Here is an 18,827-nt window from a genome sequence, read left to right as displayed (position 1 = left end):
GGACCTGTGAGCGCACTTCTAAGTTTAGGACCACCAATGTCTACACACTTCTGCTTCACTCTCATTCCCTTTCTTTACTGCGTGGCTTATCTTTGCACTTCAGGACAGCCTTGTAAAGACCTGAGCTGCACGCTTGCCCACTCTTATGGTTGCTGATTACTGTACTGCATTTCTCAGAATAAGAAAAAAAAGGGTGATAAGAAATAAAAAGGGAACAAGAATGGCAAGTTAAAGAAATGTGAAGAGAAAGGAGCTGATGCTCAGATTATCAGCACGTATGACATCAGCTACTTAATCACCAAGCACAAAAAGTGAAAAAGATCGTAAATAGTCTTACTTGGACTTGTAAACAGTGGGCTACATTTCGGAGATGACGATATGCTCACATAGAGGTTATCAGTTACACTTCCATAATTATTAGTAAAGGTAAACGTGAGGGTGTAGAAGTTCACAACCTGAGAGTTCAGTACAGCAGAGCTGCTAAGTGAGACCTGGGGAACAAAAACCGAGAATCAAAGATCTGCACGGAGACCACCTGTGGAAACAAAAGCAATCAGCAAAACAAAATAAGTTCACATTGTCAGCTTGGGTACTGAGGTGCAGTTCACCAGCAGGCCTGCCCCATATTAGCAATCCATTGTGTGAAGGGACTAACACCAGAAGGCTCCTCGCTCCCCTTGATGTTTGGAGCTTTGAGTGACAGTAACAAGGCTATCATTTCACACTGACACCCACTCTGATGCTGAGGAAATGGACTGCAGCTATTTTTTATTTTTGTAATACAACTCAACAGGGTGTCCACCTCTCATGTCATCATGCAGTATGCCTATGCATTTGAATGACGTCAGAGGAATTCAAAAATATGCCATGGAGATACTTGGTGTTGATTTTCAGTCATACTTTACTAACCTGGGAATTATAATTTCCTCCAGCTACATATATAGAAGGTGGGTTGAAAAATGTGGTTGATGGGTTTGCGGACATGGTCAGAGTTGAAGAGCCTGCATTCCAGTAGTACAGAATTATGGTGTAGATTACAGAACCTGGCGCTTTGTCTTCAGGGATGGAAATGACTGTAGGTAAATTACCAAAACCTGCTAAAAAACGTGAAGAACAATTAAGAGGCAACACTTTCAACATTCAGACCATTTCAGAATTACTAAATGAATCACAGTTACATTTTGAAATCACAGAAAATTCTGATTAGGCCGCAGGGCACATTGCAGAGTTAGCAGAACAAGTTGCAGCCCACCTCAGAAAACATGAAAAAAGTTACTGAGAGTGAAAGGGTCTCTTCTCTCTTACCTGGAGGTTGAGCAGCTGAATCAAACACTAAAAACAAAATGAGAAATGCAAGATCACAAATTTGGCCATCTCTACAATGGAGTCTAAATCTATAAAAGATTTACTTGTAAGCAAAAAAAAAAAATACGAACAACCAGTTAGAAGAAAGTAACAGTAACAACAAGAGAACAAATGGGGGCTGCAAATGATCCTTTACAAAGCAGGGTGTCTGAGGCAGGTGAGCCGCTGGTGGGCTCTCACATTGCTCAGTCAAGTCCAGCGGGTCTGCACTTGTGCCAGGGTGAGGGTATGACATCCCTGCGTGGCTTTACATAACTGGTGGGCACAATGCAGTTGACTTGTTATGCAGCTCGAGGGGGTTCATGCCTCAAGTCTCTTCTTGTTGGGCTTAGTGCCTGCTTTTCTTTATTGCAGCTTTGAGATTCTACTAGGAGCTAAAAGGCAGCTTGGCAGTCTGAAAATAATCGTAACCATCACTTGGCATTTCCTGTTATTCATGATATCGTTTTTCTAATCTTAGCTGAACTTCCCTTTTTGTTTGTGCTATGAATAAGACGCTCTCAGAACAATAGCCTCTGTAGCAAATCTCAGACTTTAATCCACAGGTATTTAGTGTGCAGGTTATTTCTCTTTTTATTAGTGTTATTACTTTATCATTTTGTTGGCAATGTCATCATAGCACCATTATGAGCTGCCACGATCCATTTTGTTGTTGACAGCAAAGCTTGCTTCTGGTTACATGTTCATTAGTGGCAGAGGCTATTTAAGATGGAGGTACAATAATGCTGGCTTCCAGTTTTTTGGATTAATCAAAGGAATGCTGATTCATGTTTTGTTTATCTATTTAGGGTTGTAAGTGCCATATGGGATTGTCTGGTATGATGTCCAAGAATAATGGTGGCCCCTTGGACTGGTCTCCTGACCATTGATCTCTTGCCAGGAAGGAAGGTCAGAATGATGAAAGAATGTTCAGAGTATATGCTCCCCCAACAACCTAGAGGGCAGCATCCACGTGTTGCTGCTCCCGTATTCCAAGACCACAGGGCAGGATGGGATTCAGAGTCTCGTGGGACAGACCTGTTGGGTGTCGTGGATGCCACTACAGGGAGCTACAAAGATTGACTATCCCTACTTTATGATAGTTCCAACATATCTGGAAGTACCTTTTCCTGACTTTGCCCAAACACCAGAAGTACTTTCAGGGTCTGGCTTTAAAGGACCCCTCTATCTCACCATGGGGAGCTGGAGTGAGGAGGCAGTGGAAGAGGAAGATGAGTTGGAAGGAAGAGTAGAAAGATAAAGTATTCACTGTCCCTGTGGCTGCATAAGGTACTTGAATAAAATAAAAACCTGTGAATGTTCCTCTATCCCTCTATCTTCCACAAGGGTAAGGACCGCTGTTGGTTTTTGGACTCGCGAGTTCTGTTTCATGTTCTGTGTTTTGATTTTTGGCTCATTTCCTGATTCAGACCTCTGCCCATTTTCTGACCATTCTTTGTCTTTCTACATTTGGTGCTGGTGCTTCATTTCCCCATCCATGACTAAAATCCCATCCTTGGCCTCTATCAGTTGTTCTCCATTTGACAGTCTCGGCGTCTGTACTCTGAGAAGGCTACCAGCTCCCTGCTACCTTCTGGAGGCCAGTGTGGTCCAGTGGTTACTGTATGTGAGCTGGACTGGCAGTTCTGTCTTCTTTTGAGACTAAAATACTTTATTTTTCACTAAGTCGGAAAACAAAGACTCTGGCATGCTGTTTACCATGACTTGTGCATCGGCCATTGCTTTTTTGTGGGCTGGCTGCTGTTCCATACTCTAAGCCAGGAAGTTCTGGGGTGCCACTGTGACTGAAGGTTTTTTATTTCAACCATTTTGACAAATCAGTGAGTCAGACTTTATTCTAACTACTACTACTACTACAAATAATAATAAAAAAAAACATTTTATTTATGTAGCGCCTTTCGCATGCTCAAGGCAATTGATCTAATTTTTTTAACAGCTACACTTGTTCTATTCCCATTTTGTATTCAAAATGATGTGCCAGTGTGATATTCACAGTACATTTTGGAGAAATTCATTAATTTGTATTTTCATCCTTAGTTTCAAATAGTTAACATACTTTTGTCATATTATTTCTAAATCACCTTTTTAAATAAGATTTGGTCCGGAAATTGCATTCACACACTGACTGTTAGTGACAAGCAGTGCAATGACACTGAACACTAAAGGGCAGCAGATAATTCACTGTCATTCAGTTGAGTGTTAATCACAAAGAAAAGGTATAAATAAAAAAACTCTCAAAAAGCATGAAAAATGACTAACACACAATGCTTGTTACATGCTAACAAAATGTAGCAATTTCTGGATTGACAAGAAAAGGCAGAAACAGAGAAATAACTGCTTGTTTAATGAAGGTAGGAGTCCAGTTAAAAGTTGAAGATTTGAGAAGAACAGTTGCAAGTGTGGTGGTCCACAGGACTGACCCTGATGACTTCTTCCTCTTTCAGTTGGGGTTACCACAGCGGTTCATCTTTTTCTTTTTCTGACCCGGACGAGCACTGATTTAATTAACACACACGTGAACACGACATTGAAACAGCAGCCCTTCTTTAGCCTTCACTATTCTTTGCACGGCTTGTCAACATTTGTTAGTATTTGGATACAATGAGGGGGCCAATGAACAAGGAGGCCAGGCTTCACGTTCAGGGTCCTCCCTTTGCGGAGTTGCCATGTTCTCCCCGTCCTCCCACAATACGAAGACATGCAGGTTTGGCGGATCGGTGATGCTAACGGGGATCTCCTGTGTGTGTGCGTGCGTGCCAAGGTTATTACAGTTAACGGCAACTAAAATCAAAACTGAAACTATTATTAAAAAAACATTTTCGTAAACTGAAATAAAATAATTAACAAAACCGAAATGAAAAACTAAAAGTAAACGAAACTATTAAAGCAGCTGGAAAAGACTAACTGAAATAAAGAAATAATTTACTAAAATATTTTTATTTTTTATTTTTCAATGAGTATTCTTGCCGTTAGTCCTTAACCCTCGTAACTTTTAACTCTAAAACAGAAAGTCGTCCCCCACGAGCCGCCCGCACATATTTATCCAGTGATCGGCGGCTGGTGACGGAGGGCGGCTGTTGAGACAACATTTGCGGTGACAGAGCGAGCTGAAGACGGCCACGTAAAGCAGGTGAAATAGAAAGCGATTTACTTGTATATCAAGATGTAATTCAAACGACTGAAATCGGAATGTGCTGGTAAACAAAATATTTACCGTATGGACAGAAACATCACCAGAGATTAACGTTTCAGTTTATTTTTCAGGTGCCTGTTTTTTTTTTTGACAATTCACCTGTCACTTCGCACAGGAGAAATCTTTTTTGAAAATAAAACGGCACTGATCGAGAGGCTGATGGTCAACATTACAAGATCACCATATTGTTGCTGACCAATCACGTTTGCTTTAAAAAAAAAAGGTCGTTTAACAACGAAGAGATACGAACCTTGTAAAACTGGCAATTTTACAAAGTCAATCAAATCAATTTTACAAAGTTGGCAATGTCTCTACTGTACTACAGGAAGGTATGAGAAAAGTGTCTTCAACTGGTGAATAACTAAACATACTAATGTGATTTTGTATTTATTCTATATTTATGAATTTATCTCCAACTAATAGAAATTAAAATAGAAATGTTTTTGAAATAAATTAAAACTAAAAATACACGATTAAGGAAAACTAACACTAAACTGAAGTAAGATCAGATATTAAAAAAAACTAAAAACTACAGTACCACATCTCCATTTAGGCTATATACAGTGTGTATAACTGCGGACTTATAAACATCTAAACTGTTTGAAATGACTTTGTAACCGTAGCCAGCGATTCGTGATGGTAGATCCTCTGAGATCACTATTTTGTAAGGCACGCTTCACATCCACAGATACTTTTAAGCGTTTAAGTTGTTTTTATAGGTCAGAGTATCTCTAAAGCCCACCTCCAATCTCATTTCATTGGCTGAACTCCCGGTTCGCTCACTCCGGACTCCAGTTAGCTTTAGTTGAAGTCATCAGCGCTGGGATTCTCATTCTTTTTCCAACCTGCACTGTGAAGATTTGAATGATCGATTCAGTATGCATGAGAGCAGCACAATAACTTGTGGGTTATTAGCTAAACAGATTGTGTGCATTCATTATTGATTCTTAGAAGAAGATCAGACCACATTTTCAGACAGATTTAAACACGATTATTCGCAAAGGGTTGACTTAGTTCTTCTTGCCACTGTACGTGTTAATAACTAACTTTGCATTTAAAGCATCTCTTTTATAGTGTTGGTAGTTTTACAAGCAAGAATAAAACATTTTCCAGTAAAAGGAGCACTGTGACTAAGAGACAAGCTTTACAGGAGTTGTTATCAAGTCTCTCACAGACATGGATGCACGAGGGCGGACTAACCGCAGCTCTAGGAAACCCCATGGATTAGGTGTCATCATGATGAAACTCTGGCGGAGAGCGCAGTACCACTAAGGCCTAATACATTGCAGCCTGATTTATGTCAGGAGACTTCCTCGATGTAATAAACCGAATCAATAAGCTCCTCCAGTCATGGGTAATAACGGATCTGTGAGCGAGAGGAAGGAGCCATTAGAACAGAGCAGCCCCGACTGTCACTTGGTGTTGCCACTGCTAAGATTTTTCTTTGTAACTGTGAACAGCAGAAATGGCAGAAGTACTGGAAACAGGAAAGGCCCGGGAGCCACGGTCTGGCAGCCTCATTGGTTCCCCGAACCAAGAGATTTTGTGTTTTAAATTGCTTTTCTGCACATAACATTTGAAATTCATCTGCTAGTGTTCATTCATCTCTAAAACCCATTTATTGCAGTGCAACATCCTGATCTTTCCACAACCTTTAAAGATATCATCTACTGTCGGATTCTGCTCTGTACTTGTAATATTTCTATTGCACTATTATACTGTATTGAGGATTTGTTCTGTTCTGTGTATTGTATTGACCCCCTTATTTTTGACACCCACGGCACGCCCAGCCTACCTGGAAAGGGGTCTCTCTTTGAACAACCTTTCCTAAAGTTTCTTCCATTTTTTCCCTACTAGTTTTTCCTTGTCTTCTTAGAGAGTCAAGGCTGGGGGGCTGCCAAAAGGCAGGGCCTGTTAAAGCCTATTGTGGCACTTCTTGTGTGATTTTGGGCAATACAAAAATAAATTGTAAATTGTATTGTATATGAGCATTTGAAAGTATGACTGTGTAGCAGTGCTACACGATTAATGTCGTCGTAAATGTATTTTTGTGTTGAGTCCCGTCATTCGTCCTATTGTCCTGTTTACATGGTCTGTAAATATGCTCCCCTGGAAACAAATGGGGAAGGATAACACTGTGGATCTGTGGTCCCTCATGATAATTAGTCCTGTCAATCTCATCACCCGCATCCGGTCATTCGCTATTCAAACGGAAGGACAGAAAGAAAAAAAGAAAAAACAGCCCATTCTATTAGACTGCCAGTTCACTACAGAGACAGAAGAAAGCACCAATCCAAGTCACTCACACCTTTGTCTACCTGCCACTTTCAATGCCCGACAACAACATCTTTGCACCGCAAAACCCCGGGGTTCTGGACTACACCACGTACCAAGGGTAAGCACGGTGAGACTGTTTCTTGTTGTTTGGGGAGAGGAGCAAGCATATCATTTTATCATCAGTGTAATTTCTGTAGGACAATTTTTCCAGCTGAACTATGTTCACAGACCTTATCCATTTTCCGTTAAATGTTCTGGACTTTGATGTGCGTTTCATGCTTTCTGTGTGTCTTATTGAGTTCGTGTTCAATGTGGGGTCGAGGGAGGGTTTGTATTGTATATTACCTTCTGCTGGACACTTTTGGGGTTGAATGTTATGTTGGGGTTGGTTAGGGTATGATATATATATATACTGTATGATATAAATATATATTGTTTTGAGTTTGTTCATTTCTTTTTTATCAATATATACTCACTATATTATTTTACACCAGTAACGGTGCCCTGCACAGTAACATGCTGTGAATACACTTGACGTGAGCATTCCTAGTTTTCATCCTCTTTCTTTCTCTGTACGTTTAGCATTCGTTTGCTCAGAGGTTGATGCGCTTGTTCCTTCCTGAGCAGCTCTTCTTTTCTCCACCCTAGCGGCCCACTTCTTCTTTTCTTTCGTTGGCATCTTTTACCGCATTAAAACTAATTAAGTCGGTGTTTTTGTTGCAATTACTTAGTACGTTTTATTTAATTTGCACTTAAGTTGGCACTTAAGTCTTCAATCTTCCTCAGGAATGATTTAAGATATGAAGAGGTAGAGAAAGTGACGGTGAAGGTGGCAGGGAATGAGAACGGCACCCGTACACATGCACTACACAACTGCCTTGCTGGCCACTGCTGAGAGTTGATTTTACAATAAAATAAAATAAAAATAAAGAAGAATAACCTTGGAGGTCAATCGTCATCCCAAAAGCAGATAGTAGACATTATGTAGTGTATGTGTACTAATTTTCAGGTCAATAGGTTAAACGGTTTTTGAGCTACAGGTGATATAAAATCCTGGACAGATAATGGACAACCACGGTAGTGTATTATAAAAGAAGATATGGTTTGTTTTTTGGCTTATTTTTGATCGTCGATTGAGGGAAGTTTATTTGGAAGAAGTATGGCTTGTTGGGTCTAACATCCTCAACTTGCCAGGTCATGGGTCTTGGTGGTGTAGTTTCCGATTTTTGAGAGTGAGTCGGCCGTTACAACTGTATGGCCAAATAAAGAGAGAAACGAAACAAGATCAGCAAGCCTTAAACAGAACTTTCTTCTTTTCGTTAGGATATAATTTTTTTCTTTATTTTTCTGTTAACTGTTGTGCTTTGAATTTTAGAATTAGAATCCGAATATCTTTATTGTCATTGTAACAAATACAACGAAATCAGGTGCAGTCCCTGAGATGTGAAAATATAAATAAATATAATTACAAAAGGATAGGAAAGGATAAGAAGAAATAAGGTAGAACGCAAACATTCAACATAAGACCTTAATTGCACATGAAACACTATTGCACAAGATTGCACATTTACTAAAAACTTTTAAAATGAAGTTATTTGGATTGTGGAATTTTTTTTGAACAGGCGTCACACTTGCCTGAACTGTCCTATGAAGTAACCTAAAGCTGCAGAACCTTAGAAATTGTGGACGAACGCATCTACAAATTTGGCAGCTTGTTTTATCATTTAATTAAAATGTAAAGATCAAATTCTGAAGCCCACCATAAAAGGTGCATCGCAGAACAAACTTGTGATTTAGCTTGGCTTTTGACACCCATCAGTTCATTTCAAATTTTTTCTAATCATAAAGTACATCACAACGTAAACGATGTGCACGATGTGCCCATCCATTTTCTAATCCACTTACCCACTTTAAAGAAGCAGATTGGTTTCTGCTGCCTGACAATATAAGAGCGTTGATCAGATCATTCGGAAAAACATACCTTGAAGGACGAAAACGAGGAGCGTCAGAGCTGTTGAATCCATCTTTGATCTTCTTAGATCTGGACTCACAGATTTAAAGCGCTTTCCTTGGACCTTGAAGAGGCTGCTCTGCCGTGGACCTCTGCACGTCAGTCTTCCTTAGTAAGAATCTGCGTCTTCAGGGCTATAAAAGTTAGCCCATCCTCCTGGTGACCTGCTTCGATTGAACAATAAAAACAGTTAGTACACCTTCTTCAGTATCGTAATAGTTAGTTCACCGTAATATCCACTCCCTTCTTTAGAACTGTAGAGATCAACCGTTGTCCTTAACAGCAACACACATCTACTGCCAACTGGACATCAAGAAGTCAGTGTAAAGCAGTGGAGACCTGCGTGCTTTGGTTTACATTAATGTATTATTCAGACCTGATATGAGGCCCTTTTTGACAACTGCTGACAAACAGAATAAACTCATATGAATGGTTGCTATGTATTTAACGTCAAAGAGAAGGATCTGTATAAATGACCAGCTAAGTAGTTCCAAGAAAAGAGTCACTACACAGTGGCTAAGGCTCCTAGAGAAGGTTTACTGTTCACTCTTGCTTTGTTTACTTTGGAGAGTCCAACTCTGAGTCACATACAAAGCAATGGCCTCTTGAGCAGATTACAGTGAATTTTACTGTTCAGCTTCCAGCACCCAGACAGTCAAAAGAGAATAAACGTATTAAATATTTACATTAATTGTGCATACTGAGGAACATGTTGACTCAAAGGCAGGCACGTACATGCATAGAGTGAGTACAAGAATTTTGAAAGCAGTCAGTGCCTTGGCAATCAAAACCAATCTCTGTTGGATGGCACCAGTTCTTCAGAGGCCATGGGTTCAAATACTCCCCTGTATTTGATAAGGAGATTTGATTGGTGTGTCTGCTTCTGTATTTGATAATAGGCTCTGTTACTGGCATTCTTGTGTGTGGTAGTGTATGGAGCTAGAAAAGCGGAGAGGTTTAAATAGAAGACTTTGCACTGTGATCTGTTTGAGTTAATATGAAACACAACTTGCCTGCTTGCTTTGCTCGTTGCATTACAGGTCAGAACCAACTGAAAGAGGAAGTTGGATCTGAGATGACATAACGACTACAGTTTGGGGGTCACGAGCTGAAGAGAAACGTTTTGCCCAACTCAAGACTAAAGTACTGAGACCCCTTCACCTTTTTCACATTTTGCTATGTTGCAGCCTTTAAACATCCCATTGACACGTTTTTTCAGATTTAGTTGAAGCCCCTTGGGCAGTGATTCCAGCCTGGAGTCTTCTTGGGTCTTAGGTGACAAGCTTAGCACTCCTGGGTTTGGTGATTTTCTGCTATTCATTTCTGCAGATCCTTTCAAGATCTGTCAGGTTGGATGGAGAACTTTGGTGGACAGCCCTTATCAAGTCTCTTCACAGACGTTCCAAAAACACCAAGAACATTCCCAGAATTGTTCCTCAGCCACACTTGTGCCATTGTCCAATTGGTAGGTGAACCCTCAACCCAGTCTTGAGGTCTGCAGTGCCTGGTGCAGGTTTTCATTAGGGGAATCTCTGAACTTTGTTCCATTTAGCTTTCCCTCAATCCTGACTAATCTTCCAGGCCCTCCCATTGGAAAGCAGTCCCATAGCATGATGCTGCCACCATCATTCTTGGAACCATTGGAAATGTTTTGCACAGGAGCTGAGCGGGGCCTGGTTTTCTCCAGATATGACACTAATCTTGGTTTCATGAGTGCAAGACAAAGCAGGCATTGCTCATTCTGATAGGCTTTAGTGGCACACCAGCAATGTTAAGGCAACAGAATTAGGAGAATACCAGCTGTGGCTTCTCCCACTTACACTTACACACACATACAACTAAGTAAGTGAACTCCAGCTTGTATAGGGATCTATCTGTACTTCATCTGATAACAACGGTGAACCTCAGAAATGCTCTAACACCTTTCAAGAGGCCCCTGTGCAAACTTCTTGAGCCAAAAGTTGCAAATAGAACTCAGACAAGAACAAAGACCTTGTGATGCCCGGGCCCGTACAGCCACCTTAATCCTGACACAGACAGGCAGGACACAAGTTTCACCACACATCGCACACCTTTAATTTTCCCTCCACACAGGCTTCCTCTTGACTCAGGCCATTGAATGCTGGTGCATTCAGAGCACCCAGGCAGACTCCAAGTGTCCAACAAGCTTCTTCCTGTGAAATAGGACCCTGCAAAACATTCAGGTGGCCACGGGCCCCAACAGGGTTGGGCTTCCATGCTCTTAACCCGTGGCCCTGCTGGAATTCAAGTTGCTTGTCCTCTGCCAAGCGTGGGGGAGTAACTGTTCTGAAAATACTCTCTCCCCCAGTCCTTCGATAATCAGGGCGTCCCAACCGGGTAAAGGTCTCGGCCATCCGCCACAGCCTATAATTTAAAAAATGACAACTGAGATGTACAGAATAACTTAATTAAGAGAAGACCCTGATTTTTTGCAACTGGAAGTGACTTTAATCCAATTATGAGAGGTTCCACATCAACAGATCCCACCTGAGTATACTCTCTGGACACGCTCACTGATCTCTCATGAGGGCACTCTTGTGAATTTCCCCTTGGGATTAATAAAGTATCTATCTATCTATCTATCTATCTATCTATCTATCTATCTATCTATCTATCTATCTATCTATCTATCTATCTATCTATCTATCTATCTATCTATCTATCTATCTATCTATCTATCTATCTATCTAAGTTAGCTCTCCAGAGAGCACTCTGCTCTCTCGCGCTCTAAAATGACCTTCTAAAATCTCTGACACTAAAGGCTGATGAGCCGCTCTCTCTTTCTCTTTGGGGAGCCAAGACTAACAATATCTTCTCTATTCGTGGACCAGAAAGCTCAGATCCAGTTTTCTTCTTGGTGGAGAAAAAACACAACATTTATGACATTTAGCCAACCCAAGAACACTCTCTGGGAGGCAGGCCTATCATTGCCAAAGTCTACAATTAAGAGAAGAGAGAAAGAGAGTTTACTACAAGGTGCGAACCACCGGTAAACCTCAAGCACAGAAGGACAGATTAGAATTTGCCAGAAAACATTAAAAAAAACAATCCAGTTCTGGAACAATATTCATTGGACAAATGAAATTAAGATTAATATATACAAAAATGTTGAAAAGAGAAGAATATGGAGAAGAGGAGAAACAGCTCATGATGCGACGAATACCACATGATCTGTGAAACATGGTGGAGGCAGTGTTATGGCAGGAGCATGCCTGACTGCCAATGTAAGTCGGTTGCTGGTGTTTATTGATGATATGACTGCTGGCTGAAGTAGCAAGATGATTTCTGAAGTGTACAGGGCTATAGTATCTGCTCAGATTCAGACAAATGCTGTAAAACTGATAGGACGACACTTCATAGTACAGATGGACAATGAGCCAAAACATACTGGGACAACAAAGCAAATGGTTTACATGGCAAAGTAGTGGAAGATTCTTCAAAGGCCAAGTCAATCAACTGACCTCAACCCAACTGGACTTGCATTTCACTTACTGAAGACAAAACTGATGGCAGAAAGTCCATCAAACAAGCAGCACCTGAAGACAGTGTTGTGGATTCAGACTTCAGGCAGTCATCGACTCTAAAAGATTTTCAAGCAAATATTGAAAATGATCATTATATTTATAATTATGTTAGTTTGTCCTAAACTTTAGAGCCCCTGGAAATGGGGGGGAACATGTATAAAAATGTCAGTCTTTTCTAAATGGCTCATACAATATTTTTGGTAAACCCCTTAAATTAAAGCTGACAGTCTATACTCCAATCACAGAATGATTGCTTTGTTTCAAATCCATTGTGCTGGGGCACAGAGCCAAAATTATGAAAAATGTATCGCTGTCCAAATACTTACGGACCTGACTGTATACGATCATCTTTCTAGTGTGTCTGCATCCAATCTTATATGTCAACATATATATGAACTTACCAAATTTCTATCATTTTTATGTTTATTAATAGATTGTATTTTTCTGTTTCATAAAATGAGTGTGCTTCAGTTACCTTCATATAAATCTAAAGACCAGAGACCTGCCTCCTACAATAGAGAAAGGTAAGCTAAATAAAACAGGAGCCTTGCTGAATTATTTAATCAATTACTGGCATTGCTGAAGGCAAAACCAATAGTTGATTAACCAAGTGAAATTTCTCCTCCTTCCCTCAATATTATGACTGTCCCTAGTGGGCAAGTTAAAATTAATTTTCCTTTCCTACATCAAACCAGAGAACCTTTACATCTTGCCTGAAGAAGGGGCCCAAGTTGCCTCGAAAGCTTGCATACCGTAATCTTTCTAGTTAGCCAATAAAAGGTGTCATTTTGCTTGACTTCTCACTACATCCATGATGGCTAACACGATACAACACCTTAGTACTACACTGCCTTTTTACAAACTCCAAGCAGGCTTTCATGTGTCTTTTTACTTAGGAGAGGCTTCTGTTTGATGACTCTTCATAAAGCCCAGATTGGAAGAGTGTGGCAGTGATGTCTGTCCTTCTGGAAGTTTCTCCCATCTCCACATAGGTTTTTGAAAGCTCAGTCAGAGTGACCACCAGGTTCTTGGTCACCTCTCTTACCGTGGCCCTCCCTCCCTCCCTGACTGACTTAGCAGTTGCTTGTCTCTGTCCTTCCATCACCATTCATCCAGTGGCCACATCGCACCAAGGACGTCCTAGCTCAGATGGTCAACGCAAGACTGAAGGAGCCACCTGATATTTGGGCACGTGGGGAGCCAGGCCGCTATTCGCCAAATCATATGGGGGTCACGCCAATTCTTAACTTGCTTTTGGGATGTTTAGATCGCTTATAGGTGTTTAATCTGTAATGATTGAAATAAAAGGCTGAACCTACTCCATCTTGGTGCATAAAATACGCATCTTCATCAGTACAATCAACCCTGGCGCTGTTAGAGTGCGAGTACAAGCAAACAGAGGGATTCCACATTCAAAAGTGTTATTTGTCACACACACAGTTATACGGGTACAACGTCCAGTGAAATGAAATTGCTGGCCTACTCTAAGACTGTGCAAAACAGAAGCAAATACACAACAGAATAAATAGTTTAATTAAGAAAAAGATACTTAAATGATTAAATTAAATTAAACTAGATTAAAATTAAGTTAAATCTAAAATCCGAAACAGTGAAAATGGTAAAAAGTATAAAGTGGCTGTGCAGTAAATTAAAGTGCGTTCTAGGCCTGAATATATGTTGGCATGTCAGAGTTCAGGGTTCTGATGGCCTGAGGGTAAAAGCTCCTCATGTCTCTCGGTCTTTGCCATTTGGCCGTGTAGCTGCTTACCTGAGTTGAGCAGGCTCAACAGTCTGTTGTTGGGGTGGGTAGAGTCCATAATTACTTTAATTGACCTGCTTCTGCAGTGCTTGGTCTAGATGTCCTGCAGAGAAGCCTGTGCTGACCTTAAGGTGCACTCTGTTGAACGCAACAGTCTCTGCAGGGCTTTGCAATCTCAAACTGAGCAATTCCCAAATCTTTACTGGTTGTTGGTGCCTACTAAGAGAGATTCCTGCACTGATGGCTTCTGCTGTAACCCTCAGCATTTGGTTATGGCATCACTGATAATGCCCCTCTGCTAGGGCTTTGGGCAAAAACTTGGAATATATTCCTGGAATCCTCTTCCCAGGCACAGCACGCATGCAGGGTTTCTGTCAGTTCCCAGGAGAAGAGATTAGTTGTGATGGAGAGAACACTGTAGACTGACTGGATAAGGAATTTAATCCAGTGTGGTACAGTTTTCCACAACCCTGACCACAAGATCTTCCGGTCCTTTACCTGCTCCCATCGAGCCCATGCCCTTTGCTGTTGCATCCGAACAATTCCACAGGTGTAGATTTCCTACAGCCCTGCATGGATTACTTCCTGGTGTCTTTCCTTCCCCTGGGGCTTGTTGTACTGAAGTCTTGGGATGCTACCAAGTCCTGCCCCCACCAGCACTCTGTGCCACAGCCACGTTTCAGCCTGGTCAACTGCCTCCGGAGCCCTCCCACTACCTACCCAGCCTTTTATGCCAGCCAAGGAGACTTTGGTGTTTACTAGATTCCCTGTACATCAGCACCTGTCTTGTCAGGTAGCCATAAATTCTTCTGACAGGCTACTGAAGGGGAGATGTACCTTATTCTTTGTTTAAGGCAATAATGCTTAGACTACAAGGAAGGCCAAACCACCTATGTAACAAGTGGCTAATCCTCTTCTCAAAGCCCTCAGTGATGGTCAATGGGACATCGTAAACCAGCATCAGCCAGTGGAGTCATTGCGTGCCACCATATTAGACCTGCGTCGAGTAACTCTAGACTCTACTAAATATATACCACTCATGAGTGATAATGAAATCAGGACAGCAAGGTGGCAAACCTTCCATTCTGTTCTGGATTGATCGCTAACTTGTAGACTTATCTGAGTTTACTCGATGAACTCTCCATCTCAAACATGCTTCAAAGTTTTCTCCATATCCCTAGTGCAAATACTGAAGAACCCCACTTTACCTCATTTGATCATCAACATTTTTTTTTGTTTCTCTGATATCTGCATGAACTTAATAACTACCTGCATGTATCCTTCTTTGGTGAAAGTTTAAATCCTCACAGCATCTGCTAGTGTTTTTTCTTTATATTCATTAACTCATTATTTATATTATATTATTATCATTCATTAATTATATTCATTACCATTGCAGGTTCACATTGTGTTTTTCTTTCCTCGGTTGCTGTCATGCCCATCACCCAGAGGTATTTTTAGTATTCTTGTGTTCATGACACATGCAGTACTCCATACCGATAAGACAGTTGGCCCTTTTATTTGCCCCGATTCCTGTCAAAGATTACAGACTGTTTCAGACCAAGATGAGCACTGAGGAGTGCTCAAGCCTTTCCAGAAGCCTGCCATTTTTCTCACTGCATGCTTCCTTTCTTTTGTAATCCTGTCAAACCCACAAGCTATCTTGCTTTCTCCTTTTTTAATAATCTGTAGAAAACTCAGGTTTACAGTTGCACCAATTTTTAAGTAAATTACCAATCTCATAAACAATATTTTGTTACCCTCTTCAAGGCACAGAAGTGAGGCAGCTGCTTCATGTGGGTGGATGATGATGCACGTCACACTAGTTATATCCCACTCTACACTCCTGTACTTGGAATGACCTACCGAAATTAATCAGGTCAGCTGACTCCATGAATTGTTTTAAAAAACAACTCAAAACTCATCTGTTCAGGAAGGCTTTTAGCTCTACCTGACTTTATTACCCTTCTCTCAGTTTACTTCTCTGTCAAGATGCTAATGTAACCTGTGTGTGTGTGTGCGAGAACATCAATTATGTTGTCTGTTTTGTTTTTTTTTTTTTCAGAATTCACTGTCTTAATCTTCTTTATTTATTTATCTGGTTTGTACAATGCTATATACTGTATACGCTGCCGTTCTTTATTATATTCTGTAAGTGCCTTGAGCATGGGAAAGGCGCTATATAAATAAAATATATTATTATTATTATATACAGTGGAACCTCGTGTCACGACCGTAATTCGTTCCAAAACTCTGGTCGCAACCTGATTTGGTCGCGACCCGAAGTAATTTCCCCCATAGGATTGTATGTAAATACAATTAATCCGTTTCGGACCGTACGAACTGTATGTAAATATATATATATTTTTAAAGATTTTTAAGCACAAAAATAGTTCATTATACCATAGAATGGTATAGTAAACTAAATGTAAAAACAGTGAATAACACTGAAAAAACCTTGAACAGAGAAAACTAACATTGCAAGAGTTCACGCTATAGCCTTACAAACTGCTCGCTGTAAACACTTTTTTTTTGAGTTTTAAGCACAGGGAAAAAATGAACATTTGAAAAATCCATAATTTATACAAAAACTAACCATAAACAACCAAGAAAAGTAACAGTGTAGGCGTTCACGCCTTACAAACCGCTTGCTGTAAACACTTTTTTTTAATGAGTTTTAAGCACAGGGAAAAAAAACGAACATTTGATACAATTTATACAAAAACTAACCATAAACAACCAAGAAAACTAACCGTGCATGAGTCGAGTTCTGGCATGAAGGAAGTGAGGTGGAACTGGGTGGAGAGGAGATTACAGTTTTGAGGTAAAGTCTGTGATGATACGGGTTCGTGGCATGCTCCCATCTCTCTTCCGGGAGCCCTTAAACCCGTCACCGTCGGTAATGTTACCGATGAGCACAACAGTGAGGCGCTACAATGGAGCAAGGGGATGGTGCAAAAAGTGCCAAGTGCTTTTATTAAAATCAAAAAAAACAACAATCAAAAACAAAGTCCAAATTAAATAAGGTGCAGTGCTTTCAGAATCCTTCAATAAATAAATAATCCCATAAAAACAGAAGTGAAGTGGAGGTTAAAATCCAATAGAAAAATGTCTTCATTAAATACGACGAGGTTAAAACAGTGCTGGAAGCAGTCTCTTTAAAAACAAGCCTGGTGCATTCTTTAACTGGTGACCCCTGCTGCCTTCTTGGCCTTATGTGGCCAGACGTCCTTCATCTGGTCACTCCAGCTCCTTGATCGCTCAGCTGGAGTGACCCCTTCCATCTGCCCCACCGAGTGTCGACCAAACACCCCTGCTTGGGCTCACTGTCCAGCTGTCTGCCTGCGAGCACGCACTCGCTCACTCACACCGTTTTTTTCCACACTGCTTCCTGCTTACTTCCTCACTCCGCAACCTCCATCTTTCCCTAATTTTCCTCCCTTTAGCTGCCTCGCGCTTCTATTTATGAAGAGGACGTGGCAGCTGTAGCGCAGTGATTATTTATTTAAAACTGGCCTCTTGATGTGAGCTGTGGACCCGCTATACCACAAAGTCCCACTGCGCGATGCAGTTCAGATCTAATTATGCAGATCCAGATAGTCTGGATGACTTTGATTTATGCGGGGACGATTCCAGTTTGGCACGAAGACAATTCTTCATGTCATCGGTTCGCACACTTCTCGATGATCCGGGATTTTAAGTTAATAAGTTATAGCATAATGAAAATTGCATAATTAGATCTGGACCACCCTATACTGTACTGAGAGAGACTGAACACATGCGTAAATCACCGGCGCGTACGAACCGGAAGGGAAACGAAATAGAGCACAAAGAGTTCACAGCGAATGCACAGGGAGAGACTGAACACGTGCGGAAATCATCAGCGCGTATGAACCGGAAGGGAAACTGGCTTGTTCGTTACCCGAGTGTGTGGTCGTGAACAGATGCAAAAGTTTGGCGAACTTTTTGGTCGTAACCTGATTTGTACGTGTTCAGAGCCGTTCGTGACTTGAGGTTCCACTGTATATAGCTCTTATTACTATTGTCAGAACCAGATATAAGCTCTGACTTACCTCACCAGTAACGTATGACATCATGCTTCAACTATTAGCATATCTGTATGAGAAAATAAAATATTAAGATACATTAGTAATGCTAGACAATACATGCAAGACTGTGATATGCATTTCTCTTTAAAATATAAGACAGGCCTTAGATGAATTCAGGGCCACACGGTGTTTCCCAAGGTATTTAAGTCCTCTGCACTGCTTGATTAGCTACATGTTTAAATACTACAGGCCATTACCTACAATCTCTGCTCTGTCTCCTTCTCGGCTCATCAAGAGTACGAAATATTGACAGACTGCAGTTTCTGTGACTGTCACTTTTAATCACCTTGAGGTAAGAAACTTATAACGGGACTTGAATCTATACAGCCATCAGATGTCATTTTTGGGTTAGTCAATAAAGCTCTGCCAAAGCAAAGATTACTGGAGATATGCCTCACCTATCATATATAAAGACATGAGTCAGGAGAAAAACATGAAGGGACCTGGAAAGCAAGGGTTAAGTCTGTCTTCGATTTCACACTTGAGTAGATCTTTTTCAGAAGAGCTCCTAATAAAACAAGACAGTTATCTGTACCCAAGAGGAATAAAAGAGTTCATGCAGCAAGAC

General features: G+C 40.8%; 1 protein-coding gene across 1 annotated transcript in view; it reads right to left on the bottom strand.

The window, feature by feature from the left end:
- Positions 1 to 9,134, bottom strand: part of LOC127526274 (cadherin-related family member 4-like) — a 28,796-nt gene extending 19,662 nt beyond the window's left edge. Inside the window, exons 1-4 of the mRNA XM_051921372.1 lie at positions 8,817 to 9,134; positions 1,306 to 1,332; positions 910 to 1,094; positions 338 to 491 (exon numbers count right to left, since the gene is read on the bottom strand). Of these exons, the coding sequence (XP_051777332.1) occupies positions 338 to 491; positions 910 to 1,094; positions 1,306 to 1,332; positions 8,817 to 8,859 (409 nt within the window). The 5' untranslated portion in view covers positions 8,860 to 9,134. The remainder of the gene's footprint in view (positions 1 to 337; positions 492 to 909; positions 1,095 to 1,305; positions 1,333 to 8,816) is intronic.
- Between the last annotated feature and the right edge of the window lie 9,693 nt (positions 9,135 to 18,827).

The sequence above is a fragment of the Erpetoichthys calabaricus genome, chromosome 18 (genome assembly GCF_900747795.2).
Source record: "Erpetoichthys calabaricus chromosome 18, fErpCal1.3, whole genome shotgun sequence".
In the NCBI taxonomy this organism is placed as follows: domain Eukaryota; kingdom Metazoa; phylum Chordata; class Cladistia; order Polypteriformes; family Polypteridae; genus Erpetoichthys; species Erpetoichthys calabaricus.
Note: the sequence above shows the minus strand (reverse complement) of the source record. Positions and strands in the feature narration are given on the sequence as shown.